A 19136-nucleotide genomic window follows, 5' to 3' on the forward strand; every position below is an offset into this window, starting at 1 on the left:
TGATTTCTTCAGGGTAAAGGCTGTGTTGTGCTGGCCATCTATTGGCACTATGAAGGCATCTCAGGAGTCAAGTGTGCATCCCTCATGTGCCACTGCCAGGTTACTGTTCCCCAGGGAGTGTACAGGCCTTGTGTGTTTGATGGATAGAGCCTTCCAGAATACTGTACTGTGTATGGACTCATAATCAGCATCACCCGAAAAACAAGCTCTGGTGTCTTGGTGCAGTATTAAAGCACACACTCTCTCTCTGATTCTGACCTTGTCCACCCAGAGAGCTCTCTTCATCTTGGAGAGGGCGAGTGAGGTTACTGCTGGTTACCCAACTGACTGTCTATGAGTCATTCACCCTATTAGTGGACTGACTCTGTATAGAGCGCTGCTGAGAGAGAGGGTCATGCGCGTCTTGCAGTTGCATGCATAATCGAGTTACAATCTTTTCTTTCTGTTAACAGTATTTTTAGCCCCAATCAATCTGGTTTTAGATCTAAACACAGTACCACATCGGCCACTATGCTTGTTGTAAATGATTTTGCAAATGCCTTAGATGATAGAAAGCACTGTGCTGCGTTGTTTGTAGATTTGTCAAAAGCTTTTGACACTGTAGACCATGCTATCCTTTTGAGTAAGCTGTCATCTATAGGACTGGGCACTGATGCCTGTCGATGGTTTTATGACTATTTTAAAAATAGAACTCAGGCCGTCATGGTCGACGGGGTCAAGTCTGACCCCTTACAGTTACTTAAAGGGGTCCCTCAGGGTTCAATAATTGGCCCACTATTGTTCTCACTTTATATAAACAACATTGGTGATGATGTCAGATATTGTAAATTCCATTTATATGCAGATGACACAGTGATGTACTCTATTGCTCCAACAGCGGACCAAGCTTTAATGCAGTTGGAGTCTGATTTTAGGAGACTACAGCGGTCTCTTTTACAGCTTAAACTTGTTTTAAACGCAAAGAAAACAAATCTCATGTTTTTTTCTAGGTCTAAACTCTCAATTAGAAACACTTTTGTAATCACTAGCTTGGATGGTACTCAAATCAAACAGGTCTCTGCATATAAATACTTAGGGGTATGGTTAGATGATAGGCTTTCTTTTAAAAAACATGTTACTGAATTGGGAAAAAATATCAAATTCAAGATAGGGTTCCTTTACAGAAACAGGGCTTGCCTGTCCTCCGTAAATAGAAAACAAATTGTGCAGGCTACTTTTATGTCCGTTTTAGATTATGGTGATATTATCTATATGCATGCATCGGCAAACACATTAAAACCACTGGATGCTATTTACCATTGTGCACTCAGGTTTATCACGGGTGATAGTTACAAAACTCATCACTGTTTCCTATATCAACATGTGGGTTGGGCCTCTCTATCTGTGAGGCGAGAGCAACATGCTCTCTTGTTTATTTATAAAGCACTTCTTTTAAAACTACCTCCATATATATCATCATTAATTTCCACTAGATATACTAATTTTAAAACCAGATCACAGATGTGGATTACATTAGAGACTTCTGTGGTCTCCACAGAGTTGGGTAGGACTGCCTTCAGTTCCTTTGCACCTTATTTATGGAACAAACTGCAGATCCAACTTAAGTTAGACACTCTGGTGTCCCTTGCCCATTTTAAAAATGTTATGGAGAATCAATATGATGTTGTCTGTGATTGTTTCTGTTGAATTGTGTTTTTTGTTTTGTATGTTTGAAATGTTCTTGTCTGTATGTCTAAAACTGTACATGTCAACATGTTTACACAGGGCACACCCGTAAAAGAGATCCAGGTCTCAGTCTGTTTTTCCCTGTTAAAATAAAGATTAAAACATTTTTTTTTTAAGGTCAGGGCCCCTGGGCACGTGACCTGCATGCCCAGTCGGTGTCTGACAAGGCTAATTGCTGTCAGTGACTGACATAAGAAGAGAAAAACAGCTGATGCACTACCAAATTTAGAAATTGCAACTGGTGTATTCTTATATTCTTACTCTCAATAGTAAGTTCCAATATATATATATATATATATATATATATATATATATATATATAGAGAGAGAGAGAGAGAGAGAGAGAGAGAGAGAGAGAGAGAGAGAGAGAGAGAGAGAGAGAGAGAGAGAGAGAGAGAGAGAGAGAGAGAGAGAGAGAGAGAGAGAGAGAGAGAGAGAGAGAGTACCAGTCAAAAGTTTGGACACACCTACTAATTTCTCTTTGCTTATTTGAGCTGTTCTTGCCATAAATATAGACTTGGTCTTTTACCAAATAGGGCTTCAAAGCTGTCATCAAGGCAAAGGTTGGCTACTTTGAAGAATGTCAAATATAAAATATATTTTGATTTGTTTAACACTTTTTTGGTTACTACATGATTCCATGCGTGTTATTTCACAGTTTTGATGTCTTCACTATTATTCTACAATGTAGAAAAAACCCTTGAATGAGTAGGTGTGTCCAAACTTTTGACTGGTAGTGTATATATATATATATATATATAGCTTATGCCTGGAACCAGCCCTGTAGGTAGTAACCACTAGAAGCCCTGAGAGTCTCGCTGCATTAGTTGCAACCAATGCTGAATATTTTTGTGTAAGCCTGAGCCTCTCTGTTATTATTGATGATATTAACGTTACCCCCTCTGTTTCCCTTTCACCAGGGGCTACCTGTATTCAGGCCTAGAGTTTGGGGCGGAGTGCTACTGTGGCCACAAGATCCAGGCCCCCAATGCCTCTGAGAGTGAATGCAACATGGAGTGTAAGGGCGAGAAGGGCAACCTGTGTGGAGGGGCCAACCGCCTGTCAATCTACAGACTTGAGCTGAGCCAGGAGTCAGCACGCCGCTGTGAGTCTCAACCACCCATCACCACACTGCACGCTGTTGTCTGTTTATCCATGTAACCATCTGAGGGGAAATGGATATGTCGTGAGCTGCGGTACAACGAGGAGTTGAGTGTGAGGGGATGTTCAGAGGCCACAGGGGAGAGGCTCCTCCTCCCTCTCCTCCCACTCAATCTCCACCCCTTCTTCCTCTCCCAAGATCATAGCCACCAATGTGCAATCTTTGGCAGTATATCTATTGCTCAGGGAAGAGGCACCAAGCTTGTTTATATTCAGGGTTACAATAACAACATTGTGATTGTTGTTATTTCTATTTTTTCCTGTCTGCTAAAGCCCCCTTATTGCAGATTGCTGAGCAATTCTCTTTTTCAATGTGTGTATGCATGCTCTGACACCTCCAACACGGATTGCAGTACCTGCTGCAGAAACAGAAAGGTGCTCTGGTTCTCATGGCCTTGGGCTAATATATATATTGAACAAAAATATAAACCAACATGCAACAACTTCAAAGATTTTGCTGAGTTACAGTTCATATAAGGAAATCAATTTCCTTAGGCCTTAATATATGGATTTCACATGACTGGGAACACAGATATGCATCTGTTGGTCATAAATACCTTTAAAAAAAGCTAGGGGCGTGGATCATTATCTGGTGTGACCACCTTTTGCCTCATGCATTGCGACACATCTCTATTGCACAGAGTTGATCAGACTGTTGATTGTGGCCTGTGAATGTTGTCCCACTCCTCTTCAATGACTGAGCGAAGTTGCTGGATATTGGCGGGAACTGGAACACGCTGTTGTACACGTTGATCCAGAGCATACCAAACATGCTCAATGGGTGACATATCTGGTGAGTATGCAGGCCATGGAATAACTGGGACATTTTCAGCTTCCAGGAACTGTGTACAGATCCTTGCGACATGGGGCTGTGCATTATCATGCTGAAGCATGAAGTGATGGCGGTGGATGAACAGCATGACAATGGGCCTCAGGAACTCGTCACGGTATCTCTGTGCACTCAAATTGCCATCGATAAAATGCAATTGTGTTCGTTGTCCGTAGCTTATGCCTGCCCATACCATAACCCCACGCCAACATGGGGCACTCTGTTCACAACGTTGACATCAGCAAACCGCTTGCCCACACAACGCCATACACGCTGTCTGCCATCTGTCTGGCAGAGTTGAAACCGGGATTAATCCATGAAGAGCACACTTCTCCAGCGTGCCAGTGGTCATCGAAGGTGAGCATTTGCCCACTGATGTCGGCTACGACGCCAAACTGCAGTCAGGTCAAGACCCTGGTGAGGATGGCGAGCACGCAGATGAGCTTCCTTGAGACGGTTTCTGCAGAAATTCTTCAGTTGTGCAAACCCACAGTTTCATCAGCTGTCCGGGTGGCTGGTCTCAGACGATCCCGCAGGTGAAGAAGCCAGAGGTGGAGGTCCTGGGCTGGCATGGTTACACGTGGTATGCGTTTGTGAGGCTGGTTGGATGTACTGCCAAATTCTCTAAAACGACGTTGGAAGCAGCTTATGGTAGAGAAATGAACATTTAATTCCCAGGCAACAGCTCTGGTGGACATTTCTGTAGTCAGCATGCCAATTGCACGTTCCCTCAACTTGAGACACAAGGTGCACCTGTGTAATGATCATGCTGTTTAATCAGCTTCTTGATATGCCACAACTGTCAGGTGGATGGATTATCTTGGCAAAGGAGAAATTCTCACTAACAGGGATGTAAACAAATTTGTGTACAAAATTTGAGAGAAATAAGCATTTTGTGCATATGGAAAATTTCTGGGATCTTTTATTTCAGCTCATGAAACATGGGACCAACACTTTACATGTTGTGTTTATGTATTTTTGATTGAAAGCATAAGACAAAAGATAAAGAGTGAGAGAAAGTAAGAAACAGATTGGGTATCAAGGTGCTGGTGCTGGATTGTCTCTCCTCCCCTGTATGCAGCTGTGAGAGTGCTGGAGGCAGGAGTCACATCTAAAATACATTTAGTCCCTCACACACTATGACTAACTCCTCCAGGTCTTCAACACACGGACCACCTGCCATGGAAAATATATTGGCTATAGTGCCCTGCTGTCTGTACATACCAATGAGTTTTCTCGCCTCTCTTGGTGCATAACCTACACAGACTGCCCACTTCCCTGTTATTTGCTGTTCTACAGTATCACTGGTTCTGTTATTTGCTGTTCTACAGTATGGCTGGTTCTGTTATTTGCTGTTCTACAGTATGGCTGGTTCTGTTATTTGCTGTTCTACAGTATGACTGGTTCTGTTATTTGCTGTTCTACAGTATGGCTGGTTCTGTTATTTGCTGTTCTACAGTATGGCTGGTTCTGTTATTTGCTGTTCTACAGTATGGCTGGTTCTGTTATTTGCTGTTCTACAGTATGGCTGGTTCTGTTATTTGCTGTTCTACAGTATGTCTGGTTCTGTTATTTGCTGTTCTACAGTATGGCTGGGCCTGTTATTTGCTGTTCTACAGTATGGCTGGGCCTGTTTGCACTGTGGTTGTCCATAGGGATAGCCTGGGGATAAAGGTTGTTTAGACAGCCAGTGCAGGAGAGCCAGGCAGTCCCTGATGTGATGGTAACGGCTCAGGGCAGGCCGCTGCTGCGTCAGGGCCTCATGCTCTGTATTAGGTTCCTAGCAAGGCCAAGGGAGGGTTCGATGGATACTATAGGGGTCAAACTGAAAGTTTTGTTCAGTCAGAACACACATGAAAATGGGTTAGTGATCGATACTAATGTAGTATGTTGTGTTTGTTGTGTTTCTCCTTGGTTCAGATGGGAGCGCCATCTTTAAGGGGTGCTTCCACAGACCTGACAACGTCACACTGGCACTGCCCGTTAGCGCTGTCATCCAGAACATTTCAGTGGAGAAGTGTGTGGACATGTGCACAGAGAAGGTGAGGGAAATGTGCATGTTGTGATGTCAGATTTTGATGTCTGTTTGCTTGGTGCTGAGAGAGAGAGAGAGAGAGAGAGAGAGAGAGAGAGAGAGAGAGAGAGAGGTTGTGTGCATGTGTATCATATGCGTACATCTTTCTCCCTCTAACGTCCCTCTCCTCCCTCCTTCCTGCCCTCAAGGAGCTGTCCCTAGCAGTCCTGGCTGGAGACAGGTGTCTCTGTGGGTTCCCCACCCCCCACTTCTCCCTCCATGAGATGGAGGATGAGGACATGTGCCTGCACCGCTGCCGTGGCGAGGAGTTTGAGAGCTGTGGGAATGACGAATACTTTGTGGTGTACCAGACACAGGTCCAAGGTAAACTAGTCACTATGTGCCACTGACCTCATCATTCTAAACCCTTTCTAGTTGTAATGACTGGATACGACTACATCAATTACCATTACCAATGTCATTCATATTAAAGGATGGATTTCCATAGATTTGTATTGATGCTCTTTGAGTAGAAGAGATTGACAGAGTGCTGAAAGTGGCACAGGAGTGGCAGTATTTCTGAGCATGGGCCAGTGTGGGGAGGGTGTTCTTGTGAAACAGCTAGCTCACTTATTTCACACCATCACCCCACGCTGCTTTCTCACACTTCAGCGAATGGATGCTCAGAGAGGCTGTGAGCAATGCTGCCTTAGTGCTGCAGCAGCTCTTCTTACATTCAGAAGCGGATATAGAGACTCTAATAAACAGTGTACAACAACATATTGGTCTGGACCAGTCACAATATATAAGGATACCATTAAAAACCACAGTCAAAGCAACTCAAAAAAGGAAGCCTACTGTGTAGTTGCTTAACAATATATTTAATACTATTCACTGGCCATGTTTCATGTGACCTTTATTTTCTGCTCCAGTATGAGGAAGTGCATCCCCAGCTGTCTCAGCACACATTACTGATGTACTGAAGCATCTCTTGCTTCCGTAGCCCTTTAAAATGGCAGATTTGGGCACTGAGAAGCACCTAAATTGGGCGCAGTGGCTGTAAGTAACATGCTATTAATAACGTCATAGCTCAGGCTCTGCACTTCACAGTGCTGTATGGTTTTTACATTTTTTTAGCAGATGCTCTTATCCAGAGCGACGTACAGTTACAGACTTACAGTTAAGATAGCTAGGTGGAACAACCACATATCACAGAAATGTAAATATTTCCTCAATAAAGTAGCTATCAGCAAAGTCAAAGCTAGTGGTGAGAAGGGGTGCTGTGGGATTATTTAAAATACTCTTTGAAGAGGTAGGGTTCCAGATGTTTTCGGAAGATGGGCAGGGGGAAGCTGGTTCCACCACTGGGGTGCCAGGACAGAGAAGAGCTTGGACTGGGTTGAGTGGGAGCTGCCCTCCCGTAGAGGTGGGAGGGCCAAGACACCAGAGATGGCAGAGTGGAGTGCTCAGGTTGGGGTGTAGGGTTTGAGCATAGCCTGAAGGTAGGGAGGGGCAGTTCCTCTTGCTGCTTCGTAGGCAAGTACCATTGTCTTGTAGTGGATGTGAGCTTCAACTGGAAGCCAATGGAGTGTGCGGAGGAGCGGGGTTACATGGGAGAACTTGGATAGGTTGAACACCAGGCGGGCTGGAGGGTTCTGGATAAGTTGCAGGGGTTTGATGGCACCAGCGGGGAGCCCAGCCATCAGCGAGTTGCAGTAGACCAGACGGGAGAAAACAAGGGCCTGGATTAGGACCAGCGCCGCTTCTACTCTACGGATGCTGTAGAGCATGAACCTGCAGGAGCGTGTCACTGCTTTGATGTTTGCAAAGAACAACAGGGTGTTGTCCAGGGTCACGTCAAGGTTATTTTCAGCCTGGGAGGGGGACACCGTGGAGTTGTCAACTGTGATGGAGGAAGAGCAGCTCCGTCTTGTCGAGGTTGAGCTTGAGGTGGTGGGCCGACATCCAAGCTGAGATACCTGCCAGGCACGCAGAGATGTGTGTCGCAGCCTGGGTGTCAGAAAGGGTGAAGGAGAAAAGTAGTTGAGTGTCATCCACATAGCAATGCTAGAAGAGACCATGTGAGGATATGACAGAGCCAAGTGACTTGGTGTATAGAGAAAATAGGAGATGGCCTAGTACAGAGCCCTGGGGGACACCAGTCTTGAGAGTATGTGGAGCAGACACAGATCCTCTCCACGTCACCTGGTAGGAGCGGCCTGCCAGGTAGGATGCAATCCAAGAGTGTGCAGAGCCTGAGACGTCCAGCCCTGAGAAGGTGGAGAGGAGGATCTGATGGTTGACGGTGTTGAAGGTAGCAGATAGATCTAGGAGGATGAGAACAGAGGATAGAGATTTAGCTTTGGCAGTGCAGAGAGCCTCCATGACACAGAGAAGAGCAGTCTCGGTTGAGTGACCCGTCTTGAAGCCTGACTGGTTAGGGTCAAGAAAATAGTTCTGAGAAAGATAGCTAGAGAGTTGGTCAAAGACGGCACGCTCAAGTGTTTTGGAAAGAAAAGAAAGAAGCGATACTGGTCTGTAGTTTTTGACAACAGAGGAGTTGAGTTTCACTGACAGCCATTCTGAACTTAAGCACCTCATGCGACAAGAAGTTGCCACCGTCCCGCCTGCTAATTGGGCGACTTTTGCAAGTTTTGTTGTCTGAGTGAGGAAAATGCTGTAAATTAAGATGACTAGATGTATTTTGAAAGATAAGAAGTTGAGGATTATAATAAATATAGCTTTGATGTCATACAAGCAAGCCAAACACCCCTGTGTCCAAATGTGCACTTCACATTTCCATATCATAAAACTCATGTCATATACAGTGTCAACATTTATGATCACTATGTTTGATGCACAGTTACAAGATGACATGTCTATTGTGAAGGAAATTTGTAGCGGAACACCAGCCTAACATGACCAATGTTCCCTCTAAGCTGCGCACGTGCGCACCTCCTTCAGGACTGCGGCGCAGAAGAAATGCCAGGCTGTGCAGAGACGCAAGAGATTGAACTTCACTGAGTTCGCCTCATTAGTTTGCACTATATAGATCATGTTTTTTCTGTGATCTAATCAACATTATATTAGCCCCTTTTCAATGCAACAAACCAAAACAAATCTAACTTTGCAAGCTTGAGTCTGGGATTTTGTTGTAGGCAGAGCCAGAGTGCAATGGAGTAAAACTATATTGGCGGGGTAGCCCATGAGCGTTTTCAGATCAATTAATGTACTTTTCAAATCAAGAGTGCAGAGCTGCGCGTGTGCACATTTGTTGATATTCTTTGCTAGTTAGCGAGTTATTAGCCCAGTTAGAGATAATTATAGGTCAGCAAAGGTGACTTACTGCTTCTTCCTACAAGAGCACAAAACGTGTAGGCTACATTTCAAGCTGTCTTTGAAAAACCAGTCAGGTAAAAAGCCTGGGCTATCAGTCTTCGTGGTGCTTCTCTTCAACATAGCATGATTTCTTGTGTGCAAAATGACAGTTGTTGTGTATATGTGTAACGGTTTCGGCCGAGACTGCTCCTCCTCCTGGTTCGGGCAGGCTTCGGCGTTCGCCGTCCCCGGAGTACTAGCTGCCACCGTTGTATGTTTTGTGGTGTGATTGCTTTAGTCTGTCTTGTACACCTGTGTCTGTTTGTGTGCTGATTACGTGTCTTATAAGTTCCCTGTTTTGTATTAGTTAGATTGTGTGTTGTTGTTTGCCTGTCGTGCGGAGCTGCGTGTTTGCGCTCTGTTAGTTCTGTTTATTGTGTTACGCATGTTGCGTAATTCCCTCGCCTCCGTTTGTTTTCGAGGTCGTGTAATGTTTTGTTGCACTTTGGACTAGTAAAGTATTTTGGACTAATCCTCTGTGTCCTGCGCCTGACTCCTCCACCACATCCACATCGGTTCTTTTGACAGAACAACACACCCAACTATGGAGTCAGCAAGAGCAGCGGCGGCACCCAAGTCGCTGGAAGAGCGGATCAGCTATCAAGACACCATGATCCGGCAACTTGGGGCCGCCATGGACGAGGTGTCCAACACTCTGCGCCGGTTGGTGACTGGAGAGGTGCCTACGCCTTCTTACTCCATCCCATCACCAACGGCCAGTCCTCCTCTCTCAGCACCGGAACCCAGTGGCATTCGGCTCTCGCTCCCGAGGGCATATGACGGTTCTGCAGCCGGGTGTCAGGGGTTCCTCCTGCAGCTGGAACTCTACCTGGCTACCATACACCCAGCGCCCTCGGGATACGAGAGCGTCTCCGCCCTCATCTCCTGTCTATCCGGCAAGGCGTTGGAGTGGGCCAACGCCGAATGGAGGGGAATAGACGCCGCTACCATCACCTACGCGGAGTTCTCCCGCCGCTTCAGGGCTGTCTTCGATCACCCACCTGAAGGGAAAGCGGCGGGGGAGCGTCTGTTCCACCTCCGACAGGGGAAGAGGAGCGCACAGGAGTTCGCACTGGAGTTCCGGACGCTAGCGGCGGATGCGGGGTGGAATGAGAGGGCCCTCATCGACCATTACCGGTGCAGCCTACGAGAGGACGTTCGTCGTGAGCTGGCCTGCAGGGACACCAACCTATCATTCGACCAGTTGGTGGACATCTCCATACGTCTCGACACCCTGCTGGCTACCCGCGGACGTCCCGAGTGGGGGCCGACCATTCCACCCTCCAGCACCTCCGATCCGATTCCCATGGAGCTCGGGGGTGCTGGCGCTAGAGAGAGGAGGAGAGAGAACCCGAGGGGGGCCACCCCCTGCACCAACTGTGGCCGTGGAGGACACACCGCGGCCAGGTGCTGGGGAGGGTCTCCTGGGAGAGGGGACAACAGGTCACGCACTGGGGAGTCATTTCAGGTGAGTAGGCGCCCCACTTACCCAGAGCTTTCTGTTGGTCACATGAGTATTCCTGTGAGATTTCCACAGGTGGCCCTCATTCCCAGAATAAGGCGCTAGTAGATTCAGGCGCAGCTGGGAATTTTATTGATCGGGCATTTTGTTATAGGTTTGGAATTCCCCTTCGGCCGGTAGAAGCCCCCTTTCCTGTCCACGCCTTAGACAGCCGGCCGTTGGGGTCGGGGCTGATCAGAGAAGTCACAGCACCACTTACTATGACGACGCAGGGGGGTCATGAGGAGATCATTCAGTTTTATCTGATTGACTCTCCTGCGTACCCCGTGGTGTTGGGGCTTCCCTGGTTAAGCACCCATGATCCTACCATTGCGTGGCAACAGAGGGCTCTTATGGAGTGGTCTGCCCAGTGTGTAGGGAGATGTCTAGGTGTTTCCTTAGGGGCGACCTCGGTTGAGAGTCCGAACCAAGTGCCCGCAATGCGCATTCCCCCTAAGTATGAGGACTTAGCACTCGTGTTCAGCAAGACGAGGGCAACACGGCTACCACCTCATAGACAGGGGGACTGTGTGATAAATCACAAACAGGAGCGGCTCTTCCGCGGAGCCGTGTGTATCCCCTGTCTCAAGAGGAGACAGCGGCTATGGAGACTTACATAGCCGAGTCCTTGGCACAGGGATACATACGGTCCTCCACTTCCCCGGTTTCCTCGAGTTTCTTCTTTGTGAAGAAGAAGGACGGGGGTTTGCGCCCGTGTATTGATTACCGTAGTCTCAATCAGATCACGGTTAAGTACAGTTACCCTCTTCCACTGATTGCGACTATGACGGAGTCATTACGCGGAGCGCAATTCTTCACAAAGTTGGATCTCAGGAGCGCGTACAATCTGGTGCGCATTAGGGAGGGGGATGAATGGAAAACGGCATTTAGCACCACCTCGGGTCATTACGAGTATCTCGTCATGCCATACGGGCTAATGAATGCTCCTTCAGTCTTCCAATCCTTTGTTGACGAGATTTTCCGGGACATGCATGGGCAGGGTGTGGTAGTGTACATCGACGACATCCTAGTGTACTCTTCTACACGAGCCGAGCATGTAGCCCTGGTGCGCCGAGTGTTGAGAAGACTGTTGGAGCATGACTTGTACGTCAAGGCAGAGAAATGCCTGTTCTTCCAGGAGTCCGTCTCCTTTTTGGGTTATCGGTTGTCCGCGTCTGGTGTGGAGATAGAGGTAGACCGTGTGTCGGCCGTGCGTAATTGGCAAACTCCAACCACTGTAAAAGAGGTGCAGCAGTTCTTGGGTTTTGCTAATTACTACCGGAGGTTTATTCGGGGCTTTGGACAGGTTGCAGCGCCCATTACGTCCCTGTTAAAGGGGGGTCCGGTTCGTCTGCAGTGGTCAGCTGAGGCGGACAGGGCATTTGTCAAACTGAAGAACCTGTTCACCTCGGCCCCGGTGCCGGCGCATCCGGATCCCTCTTTACCATTCCAAGTAGAGGTAGACGCGTCCGAGACCGGTATTGGGGCAGTCCTGTCACAACGGTCCGGCACGCCACCTAAGCTCCGCCCCTCTGCGTTCTACTCTAAGAAACTCAGCTCGGCGGAGCGCAATTATGACGTTGGGGACAGGGAGCTGTTAGCTGTAGTCCAGGCCCTAAAGGTGTGGAGGCATTGGCTTGAGGGGGCTCAACACCCTTTCCTCATTCTGACCGATCACCGTAACCTGCAGTACATCCGGGCAGCTAGGAGATTGAACCCTCGTCAGGCTAGGTGGAACATGTTCCTGACCCGGTTTGTTTTTAAGATCACATACATCCCAGGGTCCCAGAACGGTAAGGCAGACGCCCTGTCCCGGCGGTATGACACAGAGGAGAGGTCCATTGAGCCCACTTCCATACTGCCGGAGTCTTGTCTGGTGGCTCCGGTGGTATGGGAGGTCGATACGGAAATCGAGCGGGCACTGCATGCCGACCCTACTCCCCCCGGCACTCCTCCACCGGTTTAACACCTTTCCAGTGTGTTTTAGGGTATCAGCCGGTCCTGGCACCGTGGCACGAGAGCCAGATCGAGGCCCCTGCGGTGGACGAGTGGATTCGGCGCTCGGAGGAGACGTGGGACGCTGCCCATGTCCATCTGCAGCGGGCCATCCGTCAACAAAAGGCGAGCGCCGATCGCCACCGCAGTGAGGGACCGGTGTACGCACCGCCTGCCCTGCCGGAAGCTGGGTCGGCGGTTTGTGGGGCCCTTCAAAGTCCTGAGAAGATTGAACGAGGTGTGTTACAGGTTACAACTGCCTATTGAATACAAAAATATTAACCCCTCGTTCCATGTGTCTCTTCTCAGGCCGGTGGTAGCTGGCCCACTCCAAGAAGATGAGATAGGAGAGACCCCTCCGCCCCCTTTGGACATCGAGGGGGCCCCGGCGTACAGGGTCCGGACCATCTTGGACTCGAGGCGCCGGATGAGTGGTCTCCAGTATCTCGTGGAGTGGGAGGGGTACGGTCCGGAGGAACGGTGCTGGGTGCCTAGGAGGGACATCCTCGATCCATCCCTCCTGACTGAGTTCCACCGTGGGCATCCCACGCGCCCGGGTCCGCGTCCTCCTGGCCGTCCCCGAGGCCGGGGTCGGCGCACGGCTGGAGCCGCGCGTCAAGGGGGGGGTACTGTCACGGTTTCGGCCGAGACTGCTCCTCCTCCTGGTTCGGGCAGGCTTCGGCGTTCGCCGTCCCCGGAGTACTAGCTGCCACCGTTGTATGTTTCGTGGTGTGATTGCTTTAGTCTGTCTTGTACACCTGTGTCTGTTTGTGTGCTGATTACGTGTCTTATAAGTTCCCTGTTTTGTATTAGTTAGATTGTGTGTTGTTGTTTGCCTGTCGTGCGGAGCTGCGTGTTTGCGCTCTGTTAGTTCTGTTTATTGTGTTACGCATGTTGCGTAATTCCCTCGCCTCCGTTTGTTTTCGAGGTCGTGTATTGTTTTGTTGCACTTTGGACTAGTAAAGTCTTTTGGACTAATCCTCTGTGTCCTGCGCCTGACTCCTCCACCACATCCACATCGGTTATTTTGACAATATGGCTGCATTTCAGAAAGGCCTACATTTTTTAAAAAGTTGTATGTGGCAGTAGTAGGCCCAATGCCTTGTGTAGCCTACTAAAAGTAGGCAAACTTTCATTCTGTTATCATTAATTTGCATTACACAGTCATTGTGTGATCGAATCAAATCAAAGTGTATTTGTCACATATACAACAGGTGTAGATTCTACCGTGAAATGCTTACTCATGAGCCCTTTCCCAACAATGCAGAGTTAAAAAGTAAGAACATTTGCACAGACAAAAAAAAGGAAATAGTAACATAAAAAATTACAATAACGAGGCTATATACAAGGAGAACCGGTACCAAGTCAATGTGCTGGTTGAGGTGAAAATGTCTATACTGTAAAAGTGATACTATGAGGGGCGGCAGGTAGCCTGGAAGGTAGGAGCGTTGCATTCAGTTGTACAACTGACTATGTATCCCCCTTTCCCTTTCTATTACACTGTTGCTAAGCAGGAACTTGTATCAAGGGTGATTAACAAAGCTTACACATCTACTGAGTCAATCTCTAGTGCATTGTGTTGTACAGTGCAGGACATTTGACGCAATGACTGGATTTCAAAAGCGATATACATTACCTTTGCCCTATTCTTTCTCTGTAGTAGAAGCACCTGTCTGCTCTAGGTCTAGGCACTTGTCATCTCCCGTCTGGACTACGGCAACTCGCTGTTGGCTGGGCTCCCCGTTTATGCCATCAAACCCCTGCAATTTATCCAGAATGCTGCAGCCCGCCTGGTTTTCAAACTTCCCAGGTTCTCCCATGTCACCCCGCTCCTCCGCACACTTCACTAGCTTCCAGTCGAAGCTCACATCCACTACAAGACCATGGTGCTTTCCTACGGAGCAGCAAGAGGAACTGCCCCCTCCCTACCTTCAGGCTCTGCTCAAACCCTACACACCAACCTGAGCACTCCGTCCTGCCACCTCTGGTCTCTTGGCCCCTCCCACCCCTACAGGAGGGCAGCTCCCGCTCAGCCAGGTCCAAGCTCTTCTCTGTCCTGGCACCCCAATGGTGGAACCAGCTTCCCCCTGAAGCTAGGACAGCAGAGTCCCTGCCCATCTTCCGAAAGCACCTGAAACCCTACCTCCTCAAAGAACATCTTAAATAATCCCCCTTCTCAAAAATTTTAAATGTAGGATGTATGACCCTGAAATAGCTTTCTTTGTTCACCAGTCATTCAGGGGCTTACAGAGGCCCTTTGAGATTCCTACTGTCATGCTAAAGTACATAGGCCCTTTGACATTCTCACTCACTGTCCAGCTATAGTGTTGTATTTAAAGTTTGTGTCTGGTTCATAATAGATTTTTTGGAAGGAACACAAATAATTCTGTGTATTTCATTTCATCATGTATTATAGTGTGTCACGTGTGTGACCAGTGTTCTTTCCTGTGTTTCCTCAGATAACCGTTGTATGGACCGGCACTTCCTGCCCACGCGTTCTAAGCAGCTGATGGCCCTGGCCAGCTTCCCCGGGGCTGGCAACACCTGGGCCCGCCACCTCATAGAGCTGGCCACTGGCTTCTACACAGGCAGCTACTACTTTGATGGCTCCCTCTACAACAAAGGTACTGTAACCTGGAGGTAACAGGTGACATGGGTACTGGGTAGTCATACATTGGGAAGTCATGCAGTCACTTAAACAGCCAAAATTACACTATTAAGCATGTTAATGTTTTGTCGTTGTTGTTTTTTCTTTTAAAAGGCTTCAAAGGTGAGCGAGACCATTGGCGGAGTGGTAGGACCGTCTGCATTAAAACACATGAGAGCGGCAAGAAGGAGATTGAAGCCTTTGACGCCAGCATCGTCATGATCCGCAACCCTTATAAGGCCCTCATGGCTGAGTTCAACCGCAAGTACGGCGGCCATATTGGATTTGCCTCGCAGGCCCACTGGAGAGGGAAAGGTGGGACTTCAGCCAATGATACAGTGCCCTTATTGCTATGTAATTATTGGTGTAATTACAGTGTAACAACTATTGTCATTACTCTTTATATCACTATATTTACACTGTACTTAGGGTTAGGGTTGGGGTTGAGCCAGGGTGTGGACATGAGACTAGGGTTAGGGTTAGGGCTAAGGTTAATAGGGTTACTGCTGTAAGTACAGTGTAAGTACAATAATGAGTAATTGCAAAACTGTTACATAGTAATTACATGAGGATAGTTACACAGTAATAAGGGTAATGTAAAGTGTTACCCAATTGTCTGCATACTGATGAGTCATGAATAGGTGAACTCAACAGATATGAACATGCTTGGCATACAGTAGATGTGCCCTTTCCCTATCATGATTAGTTGGAGATGGCGCCGGAGAAGATGGCTGCCGTTTTACAGCCCTCTAACCAATTGTACTATTATGTGTGTTTTTTCACGTTATTTGTAATTTATTCTGTACATAATGTTTCTGCCAACGTCTCTTATAACCAAAAAGAGCTTCTGGATATCAGGACAGCAATTACTCACCTCGTATTGGATGAAGACTTTTTCTTCAACGAGTCGGACACGAAGGATATCCTACAGACACCCGACAAGGCCCAAATCCCCATCATTCGCAGGAGAAAGAGAAGGAGATATCGTGGATGTAGGTCGGGGTGCCTTGTAAGGATCCGACGGCGAGCGAGTAAACTGCCTCTTCCATCAATACTATTAGCCAATGTTCAATTATTTGAAAATAAATTAGATGACCTAAGATTACGGTTATCCTACCAACGGAACATTAAAAACTGTAATATCTTATGTTTCACCGAGTCGTGGCTGAACGACGACATGGACAACATACAGCTGACGGGATATACGCTACATCGGCAGGATAGAATGGCTGATTCCGGTAAGACAAGGGGTGGCGGTCTGTGTATATTTGTAAACAACAGCTGGTGCACAAAATCAAATACTAAGGAAGTCTCTAGGTTTTGCTCGCCTGAGGTAGAGTATCTTATGATAAGCTGTAGACCACACTATTTACCAAGAGAGTTTTCATCTATATTTTTCATAGCTGTCTATTTACCACCACAAACCAATGCTGGCATTAAGATTGCACTCAATGAGCTGTATAAGGCCATAAGTGAACAGGAAAACACTCATCCAGAGGCAGCGCTCCTAGTGGCCGGGGACTTTAATGCAGGGAAACTTAAATCCGTTCTACCTAATTTCAACCAGCATGTTAAATGTGCAACCAGAGGAAAAAAAACTCTAGACCACCTTTACTCCACACACAGAGACGCATACAAAGCTCTCCCTCGCCCTCCATTTGGCAAATCTGACCATAACTCTATCCTCCTGATTCCTGCTTATAAGCAAAAACTAAAGCAGGAAGCACCAGTGACTCGGTTAATAAAAAAGTGGTCAGATGACGCAGATGCTAAGCTACAGGACTGTTTTGCTAGCACAGACTGGAACATGTTCCAGGATTCTTCAGATAGCATTGAGGAGTACACCACATCAGTCACTGGCTTCATCAATAAGTGCATCGATGATGTCATCCCCACAGTGACCGTACAGGCAACATCTGCACTGAGCTAAAGGGTAGAGCTGCCGCTTTCAAGGAGCGGGACTCTAGCCCGGACGCTTATAAGAAATCCCGCTATGCCCTCCGACGAACCATCAAACAGGCAAAGAGTCAATACAGGACTAAGATTGAATCGTACTACACCAGCTCTGACGCTCGTCGGATGTGGCAAGGCTTGAAAACTATTACAGACTACAAAGGGAAGCACAGCCGCGAGCTGCCCAGTGACACAAGCCTACCAGATGAGCTAAACCACTTCTATGCTCGCTTCGAGGCAAGCAACACTGAAGCATGCATGAGAGCACCAGCTGTTCCGGATGACGATGTGATCACGCTCTCCGTAGCCGATGTGAGTTAGACTTTTAAGCAGGTCAACATTCACAAGGCCGCAGGGCCAGACGGATTACCAGGACGTATACTCCGAGCATGTGCTGACCAACTGGCAAGTGTCTTCACTGACATTTTCAACATGTCCCTGACTGAGTCTGTAATACCAACATGTTTCAAGCAGACCACCATAGTCCCCGTGCCCAAGGACACTAAGATAACCTGCCTAAATGACTACCGACCCGTAGCACTGACTTCTGTAGCCATGAAGTGCTTTGAAAGGCTGGTCATGGCTCACATCAACACCATTATCCCAGAATCCCTAGACCAACTCCAATTTGCATACTGCCCCAACAGATCCACAGATGATGCAACCTCTATTGCACTCCACACTTCCCTTTCCCACCTGGACAAGAGGAACATCTATGTGAGAATGCTGTTCATTGAATACAGCTCAGCATTCAACACCATAGTGCCCTCAAAGCTCATCACTAAGCTAAGGATCCTGGGACTAAACACCTCCCTCTGCAACTGGATCCTGGACTTCCTGACGGGCCGCCCCCAGGTGGTAAGGGTAGGTAACAACACATCTGCCACGCTGATCCTCAACACGGGGGCCCCTCAGGGGTGCGTGCTCATTCCCCTCCTGTACTCCCTGTTCACCCATGACTGCATGGCCAGGCACGACTCCAACACCATCATTGAGTTTGCCAACGACACAACAGTGGTAGGCCTGATCACCGACAATGATGAGACAGCCTATAGGGAGGAGGTCAGAGACCTGGCCGTGTGGTGCCAGGATAACAACCTCTCCCTCAACCTGACCAAGACAAAGGAGATGATTGTGGACTACAGGAAAAAAAAGAGGACTGAGCACGCCCCCATTCTCATCGACGGGGCTGTAGTGGAACAGGTTGAGAGCTTCAAGTTCCTTGGTGTCCACATCACCAACGAACTATCATGGTCCAAACACACCAAGACAGTCGTGAAGAGGGCACGACAAAGCCTATTACCCCTCAGGAGACTGAAAAGATTTGGCATGGGTCCTCAGATCCTCAAAAACGTCTACAGCTGCACCATCGAGAGCATCCTGACTGGTTGCATCACCACCTGGTATGGCAACTGCTCGGCCTCCGACCGCAAGGCACTACAGAGGGTAGTGCGTACGGCCCAGTGCATCACTGGGGCCAAGCTTCCTGCCATCCAGGACCTCTATACCAGGCGGTGTCAGAGGATGGCCCTCAAAATTGTCAAAGACTCCAGCCACCCTAGTCATAGACTGTTCTCTCTGCTACCGCACGGCAAGCGGTACCGGAGCGCCAAGTCTAGGTCCAAAAGGCTTCTCAACAGTTTCTACCCCCAAGCCATAAGACTCCTGAACAGCTAATCATGGCTACCCAGACTATTTGCACTGACCCCCCACCCCCACCCCATATTTTTACACTGCTGCTACTCTGTTAATTATTTATGCATAGTCACTTTAACTCTACCCACATGTACATATTACCTCAACTAGCCGGTGCCCCCGCACATTGACTCTGCACCGGTACCCCCCTGTATATAGCGTCCCTACTGTTATTTGATTTTACTTTTGCTCTTTTTTGTTGTTGTTGTTTTATTTTACTTTTTTATTAAAATAGAAA

General features: G+C 47.9%; 1 protein-coding gene across 1 annotated transcript in view; it reads left to right on the top strand.

Moving 5' to 3' along the window:
• The window catches only part of LOC311144521 (sialate:O-sulfotransferase 2-like), a 67561-nt gene that overhangs the window by 41863 nt on the left and 6562 nt on the right, over positions 1–19136 (top strand). Inside the window, exons 4-8 of the mRNA XM_084180547.1 lie at positions 2646–2830; positions 5636–5757; positions 5939–6113; positions 15063–15227; positions 15365–15565. Coding sequence (XP_084036673.1) covers positions 2646–2830; positions 5636–5757; positions 5939–6113; positions 15063–15227; positions 15365–15565 — 848 coding nt within the window. The remainder of the gene's footprint in view (positions 1–2645; positions 2831–5635; positions 5758–5938; positions 6114–15062; positions 15228–15364; positions 15566–19136) is intronic.

Source organism: Coregonus lavaretus, assembly GCF_964263955.1.
Source record: "Coregonus lavaretus genome assembly, chromosome: 17".
Taxonomy (NCBI): domain Eukaryota; kingdom Metazoa; phylum Chordata; class Actinopteri; order Salmoniformes; family Salmonidae; genus Coregonus; species Coregonus lavaretus.